We start from the raw sequence: 15,868 nt of genomic DNA, 5'->3' as shown, positions 1-15,868 counted from the left end.
TGGCGAACACAAATGATAGCCCAACGAAGTGCGCTCATCGTCATCATGTGGAAGTGTACAGCAGCCAAATAACTCTAAACGCGTGGTGATGCCGATCCTAAATGTGGAGCGGTAAAAAAAAACCCAAAGGACCTTGAGAAAAATCCACGCGACCACGTGGAGAGAGAGAGACACCGCAAACTCCAAATATACAGCAGCAGGCGTCAGGGTCGAGATCGACCCCACGACCTCCTGCATACCAGGCGAGGTAGTTGACATCTCTAGGCAGGCACACAAGCGATTCGGTAGGTAGCTAGAAAACTCCGTAGGTAAGTAGTTAAGGGCACGCAGTTCTGCGAAAAGCCCGTCTGGTGTGGTCGACCAATCCCTGTGCAGATGCGACCCCCACACAACGCAACGCACCTGAAGCGAGTGTCACGGTGAATATGGCATTTGTCTTTAAACCGACTCTGAAAAACTGACAGCGAACTCACCCAGAGTTGCAGGCAGGAGGAGCAGCAGCTGGACGGCTATCATCACGCGCTGCGCAAAGCAGAGTGTTTCCATTCTCGCACGTCCGCCTTTGTCTCTCTCTCCTCTCTCCAACACCAGCACACACAGACACGAGAAGTCACTCGCTCGCTCGCCTCTCTCTTGGCTCTCACTTTGTATGCAAGGAGGAGGGGCAACGAACAATCGAAGCGGGGAAGAGGACACGTGACGCGGAGAAATCGATTCCCCCGGTTGAGTAATCGACGGCTTTCGAATCGCTCCAAAAGTGATGACAGTGATCATGATCAATGTCGATGTCAGTGGTGATTTTTTTCATTTCATTGATTAGGAATAACCCTGTGAGCCATGCGGCTCTTGACTCGGGCGCAACCGCAACAAAAACATGAACAAGAAACATCTTAAAGTGACTACACGCAACATAAAAATCCTGGAAAAATCAGCAAAATCTTCCAGAAAAAAACACCGTACTGATAGTGCTGATGATGATGGTAGTGATGGTGATGAATGTTGATGTCAGTGGTGATGGTGCTGATGATGATGGTAGTGATGGTGATTAATGTTGATGTCAGTGGTGATGGTGCTGATGACGATCATGTTAGTGATGGTGATTAATGTTGATGTGAGTGGTGATGGTGCTGATGATGATGGTAGTGATGGTGATTAATGTTGATGTCTGTGGTGATGGTGCTGATGGTGATGGTAGTGATGGTGATTAATGTTGATGTGAGTGGTGATGGTGCTGATGATGATGATAGTGATGGTGATTAATGTTGATGTCAATGGTGATGGTGCTGATAATGATGGTAGTGATGGTGATTAATGTTAATGTGAGTGGCAGTGATGGTGGTGGGTAGTGGTGATGATTGGTTGATGTTAATGGTGACGATGTGGGTGATTATGTTGGTGTCAAAGAAGATGTTAGCAAAGGAGATTACCTTTGTTATCAAATGACTGTTTCTTCCTTTTGGCATATCCTTACAACTGTTGCACAATTGATACGATACCTCCAAGTTCCGCTTTAATTATTTCCCCCACCACTACTATCTGATGGCAAGATATTAACTACCTCGCCTGGTATACAGGAGGTCGTGGGTTCGATCCCGACCCTGACGCCTGCTGTATATGTGGAGTTTGCGTGTCTCTCTTTCTCATCATCATCACGGTGGTTAGGAGATGTTAACTACATCGCCTGGTCTACAGGAGGTCGTGGGTTCGATCCCGACCCTGACGCCTGCTGCTATATATCCGGAGTTTCCGTGTCTCTATTTCGCCTCGTGGCCGCGTGGACTTTTACCTCCACCTTTGGAATCAACACCACGCGTTTGAGAGTTACTTGTTTGCTATAAATGTCCACGTGATAAGCCACTTCGTTGGGCTATCATTTGTGATTACCAGGTCGCATTGGGAAAATAGCTATATAGCAACTCAGTCGGGCCTTACACCTGGTAAATAAAACAAATTGGTAAATAGTTAAATGGCCGTGAGGTGCCACACCACACTATACTATTTTCATTTTACGAGCCTCAACTGAGCTATATAGCTCTTTTTCAGAAGCGACCTCGCTACACATGATATCCCAGTGAGATGTGAGTTAATAGCATCCCAATAACTCTAAACACGTGTTTCTAAATGTGGAGGGGAAAACCGGAGGACCCGGAGACAAATCTACGCAACCACGGGGAGAGAGAGACATTTTCATGAACAAGAAAACATCTTAAAGTGACTATGCGCAAACAAATATATATATAGCAAGCGTCGGGGTCGGGATCGAACCCACGACCTCCTGTATACCATACGAGGTAATTAACATCTCCCAGCCACCGAGGTGCCTAGCCACGGAGTTCACACCACATACGCTGTGGAATATTACCCGCCGGAGACACAGAACCCCGGGTTCTCGTTTGATAATGTTCCACCCACAATGCCCCTCAATAACGCAACGTCATTTCAAGTTTCTTAAATAGCCTCGCCCACCTTTGTTGAGGCCACTCAATAGAAGTTTGCTTTACCACAGATAGTCAAATCGGCAGGCCACGTGTGGTGTGAAGCAAAGTCCGATCAGGGTGAAAGAGTATACCAAATACCCTCTCTCGTGGAAACCCTTCCATGAGCTTTGGCCAGCAAAAGGAAGCAAGCAATTGTCTGTGTGTATGTTGAACTTCGTTCGCACCGTAAGTAGCCAACTCTGCTAATCAGAGGTGCGGGGGAAGGACGACAAACTAAACACAAAAAGCAGTCTATGGGCATTGTTGAGTCTGTGGGCAGTGTTGAGTCTGTGGGCAGTGTTGAGTCTGTGGGCAGTGTTGAGTCTGTGGGCAGTGTTGAGTCTATGGGAGGTGTTGAGTCTATGGGCAGTGTTGAGACTGTGGGCAGTGTTGAGTTTATGGGCAGTGTTGAGTCTATGGGCAGTGTTGAGTCTATGGGTAGTGTTGAGTATATGGGCAGTGTTGAGTCTGTGGGCAGTGTTGAGTCTGTGGGCAGTGTTGAGTCTGTGGGTAGTGTTGAGTCTGTGGGCAGTGTTGAGTCTGTGGGCAGTGTTGAGTCTGTGGGCAGTGTTGAGTATGTGGGCAGTGTTGAGTCTGTGGGCAGTGTTGAGTCTATGGGTAGTGTTGAGTCTGTGGGCAGTGTTGAGTCTGTGGGCAGTGTTGAGTCTATGGTGCAGTGTTGAGTCTGTGGGTAGTGTTGAGTCTGTGGGCAGTGTTGAGTCTATGGGCAGTGTTGAGTCTATGGGCAGTGTTGAGTCTATGGGCAGTGTTGAGTCTGTGGGCAAGCGGCCGCTTGTTTTGCGACCGAAACGTCGTGCTTTATTTTATTATTTTTTCTATCTACGTGACTTTACCGAAGAACTAGTAAGTATGGATTCCTGCAGTCATGAAAGTGTGGGGGTCGCTAGCCCCCGTGGTCCCTCCCGCCTCCATCCCCTATTTCGTTCACGTTACCCCACCTCCCTATTTATCCGCTACGGTTTCGCCGGCATTCGAACGCGACGCCCCTACTGTTACAGCCTCGCGCCGCGCTCCCACGCTGCGAGCATACGTGCGCACAGCATCATCAATCAAACGCCACACTCCTCCCTCTTTACACCGCTACGTACAGCTCTCGCACACTGCGAGCGTGTGCCCGTCTATAGCCCTGTGCGGCACGTTACCAATGCGCATCCGTATCCGCCACGTAACGAACGTATGCGCACTCACGCACACAGCTCTGCGCGGCACTCACTCAACACTGACCACTCCCGTTAGGATCGCGCACCTGTATTATACACGTCGTGAACGTGCGTGCACACACACATACAGCTCCACACGCGATACCCACTCTTGCGCCGCTCTGCGCCGTGCTGGCCGCTCACGTTATGATCGCGCACCTGGGGTACGCCGATTACGCACGCCTCGAGCTTACGCATACACAGTACCACACGCGTTCGCACTTATAACACGAGATCACACGAGGCCACGATCAGCTATTAATGATATATTATCCGCTACCTGGAACTAGATGTTAAATCAGTGAGTCGACGAGGCTGGCCTACGCTGATACCTCTATACCTATTCCCGATTTATTTGCTATGATTCTAATTCACCTTCTTACTCACTGTTAAGTGTCCACGGCGGTCCGCTGATCCTTGTGCCAACAGCGTACCTCGGTGCGTCGCACGGACGTCCGGGTCGCGGGCTGGAGCTGCGTCTGGTCGCTTGGCGCTGGAGTAAGAGAGCCCGATTTCCCCTTTGCGCCCACTATTTATCCTCCCTACCTCAAAAGGATGCTGCGCTGAACAATGAGCTCGTGCACCTCGAGCCCGCGCACGGCGGTTCCGGGTGCTTTTGATATGCTAATTAGCAGAGGTGGGACAAAGTCATTGTTATGCAAGTCCAAGTCGAGTCGCAAGTCATCAAATTCATGACTCGAGTCTGACTCGAGTCCAAGTCACATGACTCGAGTCCACATCTCATAGGTGGGACAAAGTCATTATTATGCAAGTCCAAGTCGAGTCGCAAGTCATCAAATTCATGACTCGAGTCTGACTCGAGTCCAAGTCACATGACTCGAGTCCACACCTCTGCTAATTAGTGAGCGGCGTTGGCGGCGTACATCCTAATTACTCCCTTACCCTTCCTAATAATGGGGCCTGCGCGCTCAAGCGTAATGTTCCCAACCCTCCATGACTATGCGCAAGAGCCCATGCGGTCCCGCTATTCATGCTGTCCCCTCCCTCCTCCGCCTGTCTCGTCGACCCGTGGGGGTGTGTGTGGGGGGAAAATGCGCCTCCACCGCGGTGGCCGAATGCCCCATGCCGCGACCACACCATATTAAGGCTGGTCGCAGCGCCGCGGCGCAACGTAGCACGGGAGAGGTCGTCCAATTCCCTGATCGCCGGAAACCGTGAGAATTAATCCCGATAAGGGTTTCTCGGATAAAAACCGGTCGGTCAGGTGACCTTCCCTTCCAGCTCTATGGGGGGGGGGGGGGAATGCGTGCGGGTGTGTGCTTATGTGGGGGGGTGATGGGGGGCAGTGCGGTGGGGGAAGCCGGGCGGCTCCCTGGCTCGGCAGAGCGGCCCCGTCGATGTGGCACCACAAAAGCTTCAAATCAAGATTAAACAATACAGTACATAAAAAAGTGCTTTGGGTCCCGCCGCCATTCAATGATGGAGTCTCTCTCGAAGTGCAGCAGATGACCCCGTGTGCTGAAGTTTGTTCTACTCGGAGCACAGCTGCCGTTGGAGACTACGTGCCTCTCACATTCGGTTTTGTGGACAGGAGATGAGCGCATATCACAGTGGTCGCACAGTTCTGCGTGGGGGGGTTAAACGAGAAAGGGGGTTCGGTGCGGTTGGAGTGCTGAAATGCGTTATTGTTGATCGGTTGTCCGTGAATTCCTCCATTCCGTTTTCACATCGAATCATCACGGTGTGCGTGCTCAGCCACTGCCCAAGAAATGGTGATGGGATTTTCGTGTGAGTGTACGCGGTGGTTGCTAGTGGAGATCGTTACGGATGTGGTCCTTCGGGTGTTTGACTTCTTCTTTTAATCTTGATTTGAAGCTTTCGTGACTGCAGGAATCCATACTGTTTGGTTCTTTCGGTAAAGTCACGTAGCTATAAAATAAAATAAATCACGACGTTTCGATCGCAACACAAGCGTCCGTCCTCAGGCGGTGAGGTCAATGGCTGAGGCAGCACTGGCTGGTATCAGAGCCAGATTTACACACTGAGAGGGGGCGTGTCCTCACTGAGGCAGATGTGATAGCTGCCTATAATGACTCCGACACGTCATTACTTAGCCTTTATTTCAGACACCGGCCTCTCTACGTGTCAGCCCAGGCTCGCTCTTGTGCTGTCCCCTTTCATACATCCCCCAGCCACCCTTTCTGGGAGCCTCGCTCAACCCACTCCCTTCATCCAATCCTCGTCCTCCTCCAACGATTGTCAACCGTTGTCCCTCCCGTCAACCCTTGCCTCTCATCTTTCGCGTTCGAAACTCCCCTCCAATTTATTTGAATCTCGTCTCCTGGCCAATCGTCTTTGAGGCCTCCCTGCACCAATCGGAGACCTTTGTTGAATTTTTGATTTCATGGGGCTGTCCATAAATGACGTCACGCACCTAGGGGAGGGAGGGGGGTCAGACATTTGTGACGGTGTGTGACGAGGGGGGGGGGGGCGTTTAGAAATGTGACGTCACATAAAAAATGCGCAACGTTTAATAAATATAGAATTGTTATAACAACACTAATTGTTATAACAACACTCCTACAACATCAGAGTGCAGCGCCACATTAAATACGCACTACAATGACAATAGTTTAAAGCGATTTGAAGCATGTTTTATTTTCAAAATGGAAATATGGTTTGGGGGGGGGGGGCAGAGCTTTCTGACGTCATATTTGAGGGGAGGTCTGACTTTTTGTGACGCCGTGTGACGAGGGGGGGGGGTCAAAAATCGTCCAAAATCGCGTGACGTCATTTATGGACGGCCCCAAATACGCTTTTCTCTTGGATTTTTTATTTATTAATTTTATTCGTAATTGGGCAAACAACAGTGGTACGGATCTGGTCCTTCGGTGGTTTGACTTCTTCTTTGCAGCAAAAAAGTCCCAATAATGCTACTAAATGGGGTTGGCCGCTGGAATGTGATCTATCCATGTCCTTCCGCTGATGAATGACGTTGTCTTCCGAGCGGCACAAGATGGTGGCACGTGGCACATGACCTCACGTTGTGGGATGATGTCACATACCACACACGTGCACATCCCAATGATGTAATTACATTGGCCAAATATGCTTTTATCTTGGATTTATTTATGTTATTCATAATTGGGCAAACAACAGTGCTTGGCTTATTTGTACTGTATGCTAACCCCCGACGGTAGGAGTGTGGACTTTTCACCGGTGATTCAGGAACCACGTTATAACGGTGTGTGCGTTCCGTGTTAAAACGGGGCATGTTACATGTTATAACGGTGCACACGTTCCACGTTGTAACGGTGCGTGCACTCCGTGTTAAATACTGAGGTGTCCACACGAGTAGAAATTTTGCCAATTAAGGCTTTGAATCAGGAACAAGTTGCCCAACTAACCACTGTTAACCAAAGTAAACTGTCGACACATTTCCTTCTATAAACCAAAAAAACCAACAACTGATGAAATCCAAAACGAATAGTTTTGCCTTCATTTTAATCGAAATAAGGAAATGTCTGCTTGTACAACATAGCAGCATCATCACCCGCCAAATAATATATGAAACGCAAGCCATCATCTTTTGGCATTTTCCGTCCCGAGGAAGAAAAATAAAAATCCTGTAGACGAACTTCAAACCAGTAAATTTCAGTTTATTTAAAAAAAAATAACCTTCAAATGCAGAAGTTAAGACATGGACTAAATCCAGAGATCCCTGTCTGTGTACCCCTACCAGCCCTATCCCTGTTAACTGTTCAACTGTTAAACCCCTACCGGTCCTACTAAAGCCATATATACTAAAGCCATGTATGTCGCACGATCAGCGACATTGTCTCCATGGAAGATCTACGATTGGTAAACGGCCGTCGACCCAACGTTGGCGTGAACACTTTTAAACTCGCTGCTGAACTGTCCCTCTTTGGTAGCGCCCAGTGTTTATCGACGGCCTGCCACAAGCTACTATCGTCATCATCGAGTGAGATGGACCTCCACCCTTGATCTGGCCAAGGTCAATAAAGCGATGCGTCAAAATACAACCTGGAAAGGCACGTGGACTCAGACAAAATCCCACCTGTTGAAATCTACAACATATCTAAAACTAAACAAACACTTTTTTTTTACCAGGTCAGACCAACTGAGCTATGAAGCTCTTTGATCAGAAGCGACCAGACTATTACAAATTATAGCTCAACGAAGTGGCTTATCATCGTGTGGAAATGTATAGCAGTAAGTCAAACATTCTCAACACGTGATGTTGATTCTACAAGTGGTGGAAATAACCAGAAGACCCGGAGAAAAATCCACACGACCTCGGGGAGAGAGAAGCGCAAACTCCAAATATACAACGGGCAGTCAGGGTCGGGATCGAACCCACGACCACCTCTATCCCTGGCGAGGTAGTTAACATCTCCTAGCCACCGTGATGATGATGAGAGAGAGACACCACAAACTCCAAATGTACAGCAGCAGACGTCAGGGTCGGGATCGAACCCACGACCTCCTGTATCCCTGGCGAGGTAGTTAACATCTCCTAGCCACCGTGATGATGATGAGAGAGAGACACCACAAACTCCAAATGTACAGCAGCAGACGTCAGGGTCGGGATCGAACCCACGACCTCCTGTATCCCTGGCGAGGTAGTTAACATCTCCTAGCCACCGTGATGATGATGAGAGAGAGACACCACAAACTCCAAATGTACAGCAGCAGACGTCAGGGTCGGGATCGAACCCACGACCTCCTGTAGACCACGTGAGGTAGTTAACATCTCCAAGCCACCGTGATGATGAGAGAGACGCAAACTCCAAATATACAACAGGCAGTCAGGGTCGGGATCGAACCCACGACCTCCTGTATCCCAGGCGAGGGAGTTAACATCTCATCACCACAGCAGCATACTCTGATACATATGCTTTCTTCACCTTTGAATCATATATGGAACACCAACATCCTCACACGGGGCTTGACAGATACTCAGAACACATTCCTGCGGAGGGAGCTGGTAGGAACGTTGGGTTGCTCGGTCAATGGCCAGTGTCAACGGCGGCGTGGTGTATTCTGCAAATATGGCCGACTGTAAAGTCGGGCACAAGCCAGCGTGAGTAGGTTAAACGTTGAGTTTTATAAGGGCACCACGGGGTGACCAGCCCCTCCCCACCCAGCCCCACCCCTCTCACCCCCAACCCAGCCCCACCCTCCCCACCCAGCCCCTCCCCACTCTCCCCTCCCCACCCAGCCCCTCCCCACCCTCCCCTCTCCACCCAGCCCCACCCCTCCCATTTTTGGATGCACGACAGACGGACGGACACAATAATCTTCTGTGGGTTGGTGGAACCAGGTGGTTCCTACCAGTATTAACTGTATACACGAGGGTCATCATTCCAATTGCAACAATTGCCGTGGCATCTCACTTCTCAATATCTCCACGCAAAATGATGGCAAGTGGCTGTCATGTTTTAATATACATCTTATAAATATCGCGTGTTTGTTATATGTATATTATTTATATTCAACAGCTTTATTGAACACTGCATCGCGAACCGAAGTTAATATTTTTTTTATTTTGTAAATGATAATATACGCTGAAAAATAATTTAAGGGAACCAAATCGAAACAGAGAAAGAGGAACCACATGAATCAGGGAACATGGGCACATTTAAGATAACATATTTCTTGTTCGAACATTTAGATGACGCGTGACCATGCGTCTCGCTAGAAGAAGAATCATGATGATGGACAAAACCGGTCTCATCTCGCCACCGTGGGGCTGCCACAGTGGCTAGGAGATGTTAACTACCTCGCCCGGTATGCAGGAGGTCGTAGGTTCGATTCTTACGCCTGTATATTCGGAATTTGTAGTGCCTCGCTCTCCTTGGTCACGTGGATTTTTCTCCAGGTCCCCTGGGGTTTCCCTCCACATTTAAAAGGAACGTTACGCGTTTATTTGGCTGCTATAAATTTCCACACGATGCTAAGCCACTTCGTTGAGCTATCATTTGCGTTTAGGCAGGTCGCTTCTTTAAAAAAAAACAGCTACATTGCTCAGTGGGGCCTTACCTGATGAAATGAAAAATATATAGTTGAGTTAGTTAGTTGTGGAAAGACAAGCAAAGGAGAAAGATGAATTGTGCCCTCGAGAGAATGACTACCGCGGAGGTGGTGCGATGGGAAATCGGGATAACGTGCACGGATAACCGAGTCGTAACAATGCAGGGCTTTTTAAGCGATGGCGACATTGTACATTTGTGACTTCCATGTCGACTTCCGAAAACTTGCTATTGCTGCTGCATTGGCAATAAACGAAGACTGAGTTTTTATACTGGTAGGAACCACCTGGTTCCACCAGCCCACAGAAGATTATTGTGTCCGTCGGTCGTGCATCCCAAAATGGGAGGGGTGGGGCTGGGTGGATAGGGGAGGGTGTGGAGGGGCTGGGTGGGGAGGGTGGGGAGGGGCTGGGTGGGGAGGGGCTGGTCACCCCGTGGTGCCCTTATAAAACTCAACGTTTAACCTACTCACGCCGGCTTGTGCCCGCCCACACAGTCGGCCATATTTGCGGAATACACCACGCCGCCGTTGACCCTGCAGGCCATTGACCGATCAACCCAACGTTCCTACCAGTTCCCTCCGCAGGAATGTGTTTTTATTTTACCTGCAGGTAAGGCTCCATTGAGCTATGTCGCTCTTTTTCAGAAGCGACTGGGATATTACAAATGATAGGTCAACGAAGTGGCTTATCATCATGACAAAATGTATAGCAGCCAAACACTCGACCACGGGGAGAGAGACACGCAAACTCCAAATATACAGCAGGCGTCAGGGTCGGGATCGGGATCGAACCCACGACCACCTAGATACCAGGCGAGGGAGTTAACATCTCACCACCGCGGCCGCATACCCTGATACATAAACTATGTTCACCTCTCAATAACACATGGGACACCAAAATAATCCCACGGCACTTTAAAGATGATCAGATTAACTCAATATACAAGAAGAAGGGTGCCCATCCCAATTGCAACCATTGCCGTGAGATCTCACTTCTCAATGTTACTGCTGGCAAAATTCTTGCAAATGGGTGTTGTTTTTTAATATATATATTTTTTTAAACCGCGTGTTTGTTGTATGTACATTATTTACATACTAAAGCTTCATTGAAAACTGCATCACGAGCTCAATTTAATATTTTTTTATTTTGTAAATGTTAATATACGCTGAAAAAGGAATTAAGGGAACACAGTCGAGACAGAGAAAGAGGAAACACACGAATCAGGAAACATGGGCATATTTAAGACAACATATTTCAAGCTCTTTGGGTCTTTCGGTAAAGCCACGTAGATAGAAGAAAATTTATTTTTAAAAATACAAATATCACGACGTTTCGATTGCAACACAAGCAATCGTCATCAGGTGAAAAAAACAAGGCGGCCGGGCATGGTGCGGGCCACCCACCCCCTCGTGTGCTGTGTCGGCCTTCATAGTTGCTCTCAGACAGCGCTTGCCCCAACAGTCTGTTAATAGGCTATATAGGGGATATATCTGTCTTTTTAACACGTAGGCTGATTAAGTTAATTGTAATTACTGGTGAAACCTCATGGTACTCAGATTGTAAATGTTGTGGCTTGGCTCTCCAACACATCAGTGTGCTGTACTAGTGACGAATTGACATGTTCTGTTTGTGTGACAACCCTTACTAGTTGGCTGTGTCGGGTTGTGGCGGGTTTTAACGACACATTTATATTTTTACGCGATCTAACCCGAAAAAAACCCTCTATTATGGATCTCTATCTTTGTCCGCCAGATGCTTGCACGGCAAAGGTTGAGGTGCCCACCGTCTCGCGTCCCTCGCCTGCCCCACCATGCACCACGGTATCAGCAAATGATACGGCGCTTTCGGGCGCAGTATACCCTCGAAAGGTCGAAACGTACCCCTGCGACAGCTAAATTGGTGTACAGAGAGGTTGTCCGCAGTAGGTCGAAACCGTGAACCAGAGGTCGCAAACGGGTTTTGATTCCTTACCCGTACCCGTACCCGGCCGCACCAGGGTCGCAAATTGCTACCCGTACCCGGCTGGGTACGAGTAGCTGTTCCCTACCCGTACCCTACCCGAAATGAGTGACAAACAGTTACTCACCAGTGACTCACGGCCTACAGTACCCGTACCCGGCCGCACCAGGGTCGCAAACCGGTACCCGTACCTGGCCGGGTACGGGTAGCCGGGTATCGGGTAGGGTACGGGTATCGGGTACCCGGTTTCGACCTCTGCCGTGAACGATAAACCCGCGATATTCACGGAGAGTCTCCGGTACAGTTTTGTGAAGTAATTGATCCGGCTTCAGGCACCTCGCACCAATGTAACCACCAGGGGGCATGATCTTACTTAAATCATCACTCTCTATCTGGAGACGTTTGTCCAAGTTGCTTTCACTTACGCCCCTTTATTGAACATTTTATACCTACGTTTATATTCTTTCAAATCTTTGACGCTCAATATCTTCGGATCTACGAAGCCTAAAGAGATAGGTTCAAGTTAAGAAAACTATTATTAATTTTGTGAAATCCTGCAGTCACGAAAGCTTTAAGTCTAGATTGAAGCGTAACGTGTTGAACATTTTTTTTACACAGGCTGGCTTTGCGTGACGATTCAAGATTTAATTTAAAAAAACAACGGTCCATTGTCCCGCCGATCCTGCGCTTATTCGTGTTCATGACTTAATCGTAATAGTTATTATAATTAATGAGGATTGATTACACTGGTCAACAAAAAAAATCTGGCCTGGACTTTTGTAGCTGTTTTAGACTAATTTCAGGGTGCTGATTCCAAATCTGATCTCAGATTTGCTCTATCACATCTCATTTTTTTGCTATCGGTATACCCCATTTTCATTGATTTTACCCGAAATTAACTCTGTCACTTATGATTGCAAGTTGTTGCGAGTCAGTGACTGCTTCATGTTAAAATATGGTGCTGTATTTTTAGGATAGTGTGTTTATAATATCATTTTATATAGATATCCACATTTATTTAATATTTTTCTTCCGCAGTTTTTATTGAAAATGCAATATTTGATATCTCAAAAACCTGATGTGATAAGACAAAACCCGATGCCAGATTTGGAATCAGCACTCCAAAATTACATTGAAACCGTTGGAATACCTTATGCCAGAAAAAGTGTGTTAACCAGTGTTATAATTCCCCCCCTCTCGCCATTACAAATCTCGATTGGTCGCGCCTAGTCACGAGGGCAAACGTCTCATCCAATCAGAGCGGCTGTTTTTGGGCAGCTCCCTCGGACCAATGAGAGGCGTGCTTACATCGCCGCTCGTCATGGCGCCGGAGCGGTCGCTGTGGTTTCTTTTTAGCGCGAGACCAACAATTACAATAATAACGATTACTACGACTGCTATTGTTAAAATAATTACATAGTTATAATCGTCATGAATTGCGTCATCGTTTGCTTTGTCACGCTCGTGCCGACGCACTGGTCAAGTTGAGCGACCAGGTGAGAACCGTGATCATGTTTTACGATTAAATGCCAGAATGTTATCCCCATTTTAATTGGCAAAATGTTATAATTATTCATTTTGATTTAACTGTTTTACATTACAGTGTTAAATCTGTGCTCGTGGACTGGTGTACATATGCGCGCATTGTTTCTGATTTCATATATTACAGAACTTAATGATCACAAATATGACAAACGCATTATACGTGTCGTATTCTAAATATTGTTTTACCACTTTGTAATCGGGGTGATCATTCTAATTGTTAGAGCCGTTCTGCGTGCTATCACCCTTTCATTACATAGACTTGTATAGCAATGCGCATGCCTTTCATGGTAGGGTCAAGGGTTGACATAGGCAAGCCATCATTGTCACCTCTACAGGGTCGTAAAAGAGATACCACTAAGTGAAAAAGTCGTTTGTGGTTGTGAAAGATGGTCCCTGCCATGCGAATGTGTAATTTCTACTGGTAGAGATGAGCACTACACAATGCCTCTAGGCGCATGGAGACCTTTTATCAATTCACTGCTGGATGAGGGCCTCCCCATGCCCTGCTGGTTGTGGAGGTCGTTTGACCATACTTCACTTTGGTTGAGCAGTGCAGATTGGTACAGTACAACTGGATATAAACACAGCGTGTCCCTGCAGCCCTATGACAACCTGCTTGTGCATAGTGGGCACCCATACAGATACCCTCCAAGCTCGGATCTGCTTGGCTTTTGAGGTCCGACCAGATCTGGCGCATTCCAAATCCGGTGATTTGTTTATAGGCTTTGAGGGTGATAGTGTTGTTGTTCTACCTCGCCTGGTATACAGGAGGTCGTGGGTTCGATCCTGACCCTCACACCTATATATTTGGAGTTTGCATGTTCTCCCCGTGGTCACGTGGATTTTTCTCCAGGTCCACCGGTTTTTCCTTCCACATTTAGAAACATGCTTCGAGTATTTGGCTGCTATGAATTTGCACGTGATAAGCCACTTCATCGGCCTATCATTTGTGGCCAGGTTGCTTCTGAAAGTGAGCTACATAGCTCTCGTGAACCTTACTTGGTAAAATGAAATATAATTTACATAGTTAAAAATGTTTCGTAAAAAAAACACTTTTTCAATGCACACACTTGTATTTGCACTTTCGTTATGTTGAATTGTCTATATGCAAGCCACCCACTTTTATTCCGCACATCAAATTTGATTAATTTTGGGGTCAAAACTATTTATTGTCTACTTTTCAGTGCAAATAAAAGTGTGTGCATTGAAAAACGTGTTTTTGTTTACCAAAATTATTGTTTGCATAGCATGGGAGAAAACCGGAGTGCCGAGATCAAACCCATCACACATCCAAGGACACAATGCTCAAACTTTACACACACACATATATCCGCAACCTATTTGCTGTACTGTTATATGCCGGCAATTTAGCAGTTGTCCTAATACTTGAAAGGCTCACAACAAGATCCCAATGTGATCAAAGAAATATATCCACGTGCTGATTACAGGTATGCGTGTGTGTGTGTGGGGCGTGCCAGTGAAGCGGTTAGCACGCTGCTGCACTAGGAACCTGGCGACACGAGTTCGATTCCCGCTCACAGCCAACAACAATGATTGCGATGATCTGAACCAGTCATGGGCCTCCCCTAGGTATACTCAGCCTTAAATGAGTACATGGTGTGTGTAAACATCACCACTGGGAGACAAAGGCCATCCACCCCCTCGTGTGCCGTGTCGTGCCGACCTTCATAGGTGCTCGCGAACAGGACTTTCCCCAACAGTTTGTTCAGGCTATACGGGGGATCTTTGTCTTTGTGACGCCTTGTCCGGTGTTGTATATATTGTGATGATTAAAAATAAGATAATTTTAAAAATGTTAAAAAACCACAAGACAACTTAGATTAAGGCCATCAGTCTAACTCTGTACTACAACAAACAAACATGGCCAAACCAAAAAACGTTTCGAAATCACCAAAATGAAGCCATAGAAGCAATGTAACAGTGATCATAGGAACTGTGACCGAATTTTCACAATAAACGACGTAAACAACATGTACCACCAAACCCTGCAGCCATAGCTGTCTGCATGAGTCACTCCACAACAGCAGGAGCATCAGTCGGAGTATCAACATTTTCCAATGCACCTTTAAGATCAGCACACTAAATCAAAACAGATCATACTTTGCAGCGATCATCCGGAGCGAAACATTGTATTTTAGGCCACTGAATTGCAGTGCAACTAGGGGTGTACAACTCCTCTAGAGCATTTAAAGCTTTCGTGACTGCAGGGATTCATCTTCTTGGTTCTTTCGGTAAAGTCACGTAGAAGGGAAGTAATAAAATAATAAAAATAAAACATAATAAAACAATTCTCACGACGTTTCGGCCACAACGCTGCTTGCGTTGTGGCCGAAACGTCGTGAGAATTGTTTGTGTTGTGGCCGAAACGTCGTGAGAATTGTTTTATTATGTTTTATTTTTATTATTTTATTACTTCCCTTCTACGTGACTTTACCGAAAGAACCAAGAAGATCCTCTAGAGCAGTTTTGAGTGAGATTTCATAGGTAGTGATTCAAGTTGCAGTTTCTTGGCAATAGCATTCCAGACCCTGTCATTATGCAGGTCTCAGGATTCAGATCTTGTCCCAGGATACAGTTCCCTTAAATAAGACAATGATGCACGTGTTAGGAAAGAAGCACTCAGACCATTG

The 15,868-nt window shown here is 47.0% G+C and overlaps 1 protein-coding gene across 2 annotated transcripts in view; it reads right to left on the bottom strand.

Moving 5' to 3' along the window:
* The window catches only part of LOC144737140 (nectin-1-like), a 31,128-nt gene extending 30,448 nt beyond the window's left edge, over positions 1-680 (bottom strand). Inside the window, exon 1 of one of the 2 annotated variants that reach the window (XM_078619848.1) lies at positions 474-680. In XM_078619848.1, coding sequence (XP_078475974.1) covers positions 474-546 — 73 coding nt within the window. In that variant the 5' untranslated portion in view covers positions 547-680. The remainder of the gene's footprint in view (positions 1-473) is intronic. The other variant, XM_078619849.1, reaches the window with a different exon arrangement.
* Between the last annotated feature and the right edge of the window lie 15,188 nt (positions 681-15,868).

Source organism: Lampetra planeri, chromosome 65 (assembly GCF_965212315.1).
Source record: "Lampetra planeri chromosome 65, kcLamPlan1.2.h2, whole genome shotgun sequence".
Taxonomy (NCBI): Eukaryota; Metazoa; Chordata; class Hyperoartia; order Petromyzontiformes; family Petromyzontidae; genus Lampetra; species Lampetra planeri.
This window is presented reverse-complemented; position numbering and strand designations above follow the sequence as displayed.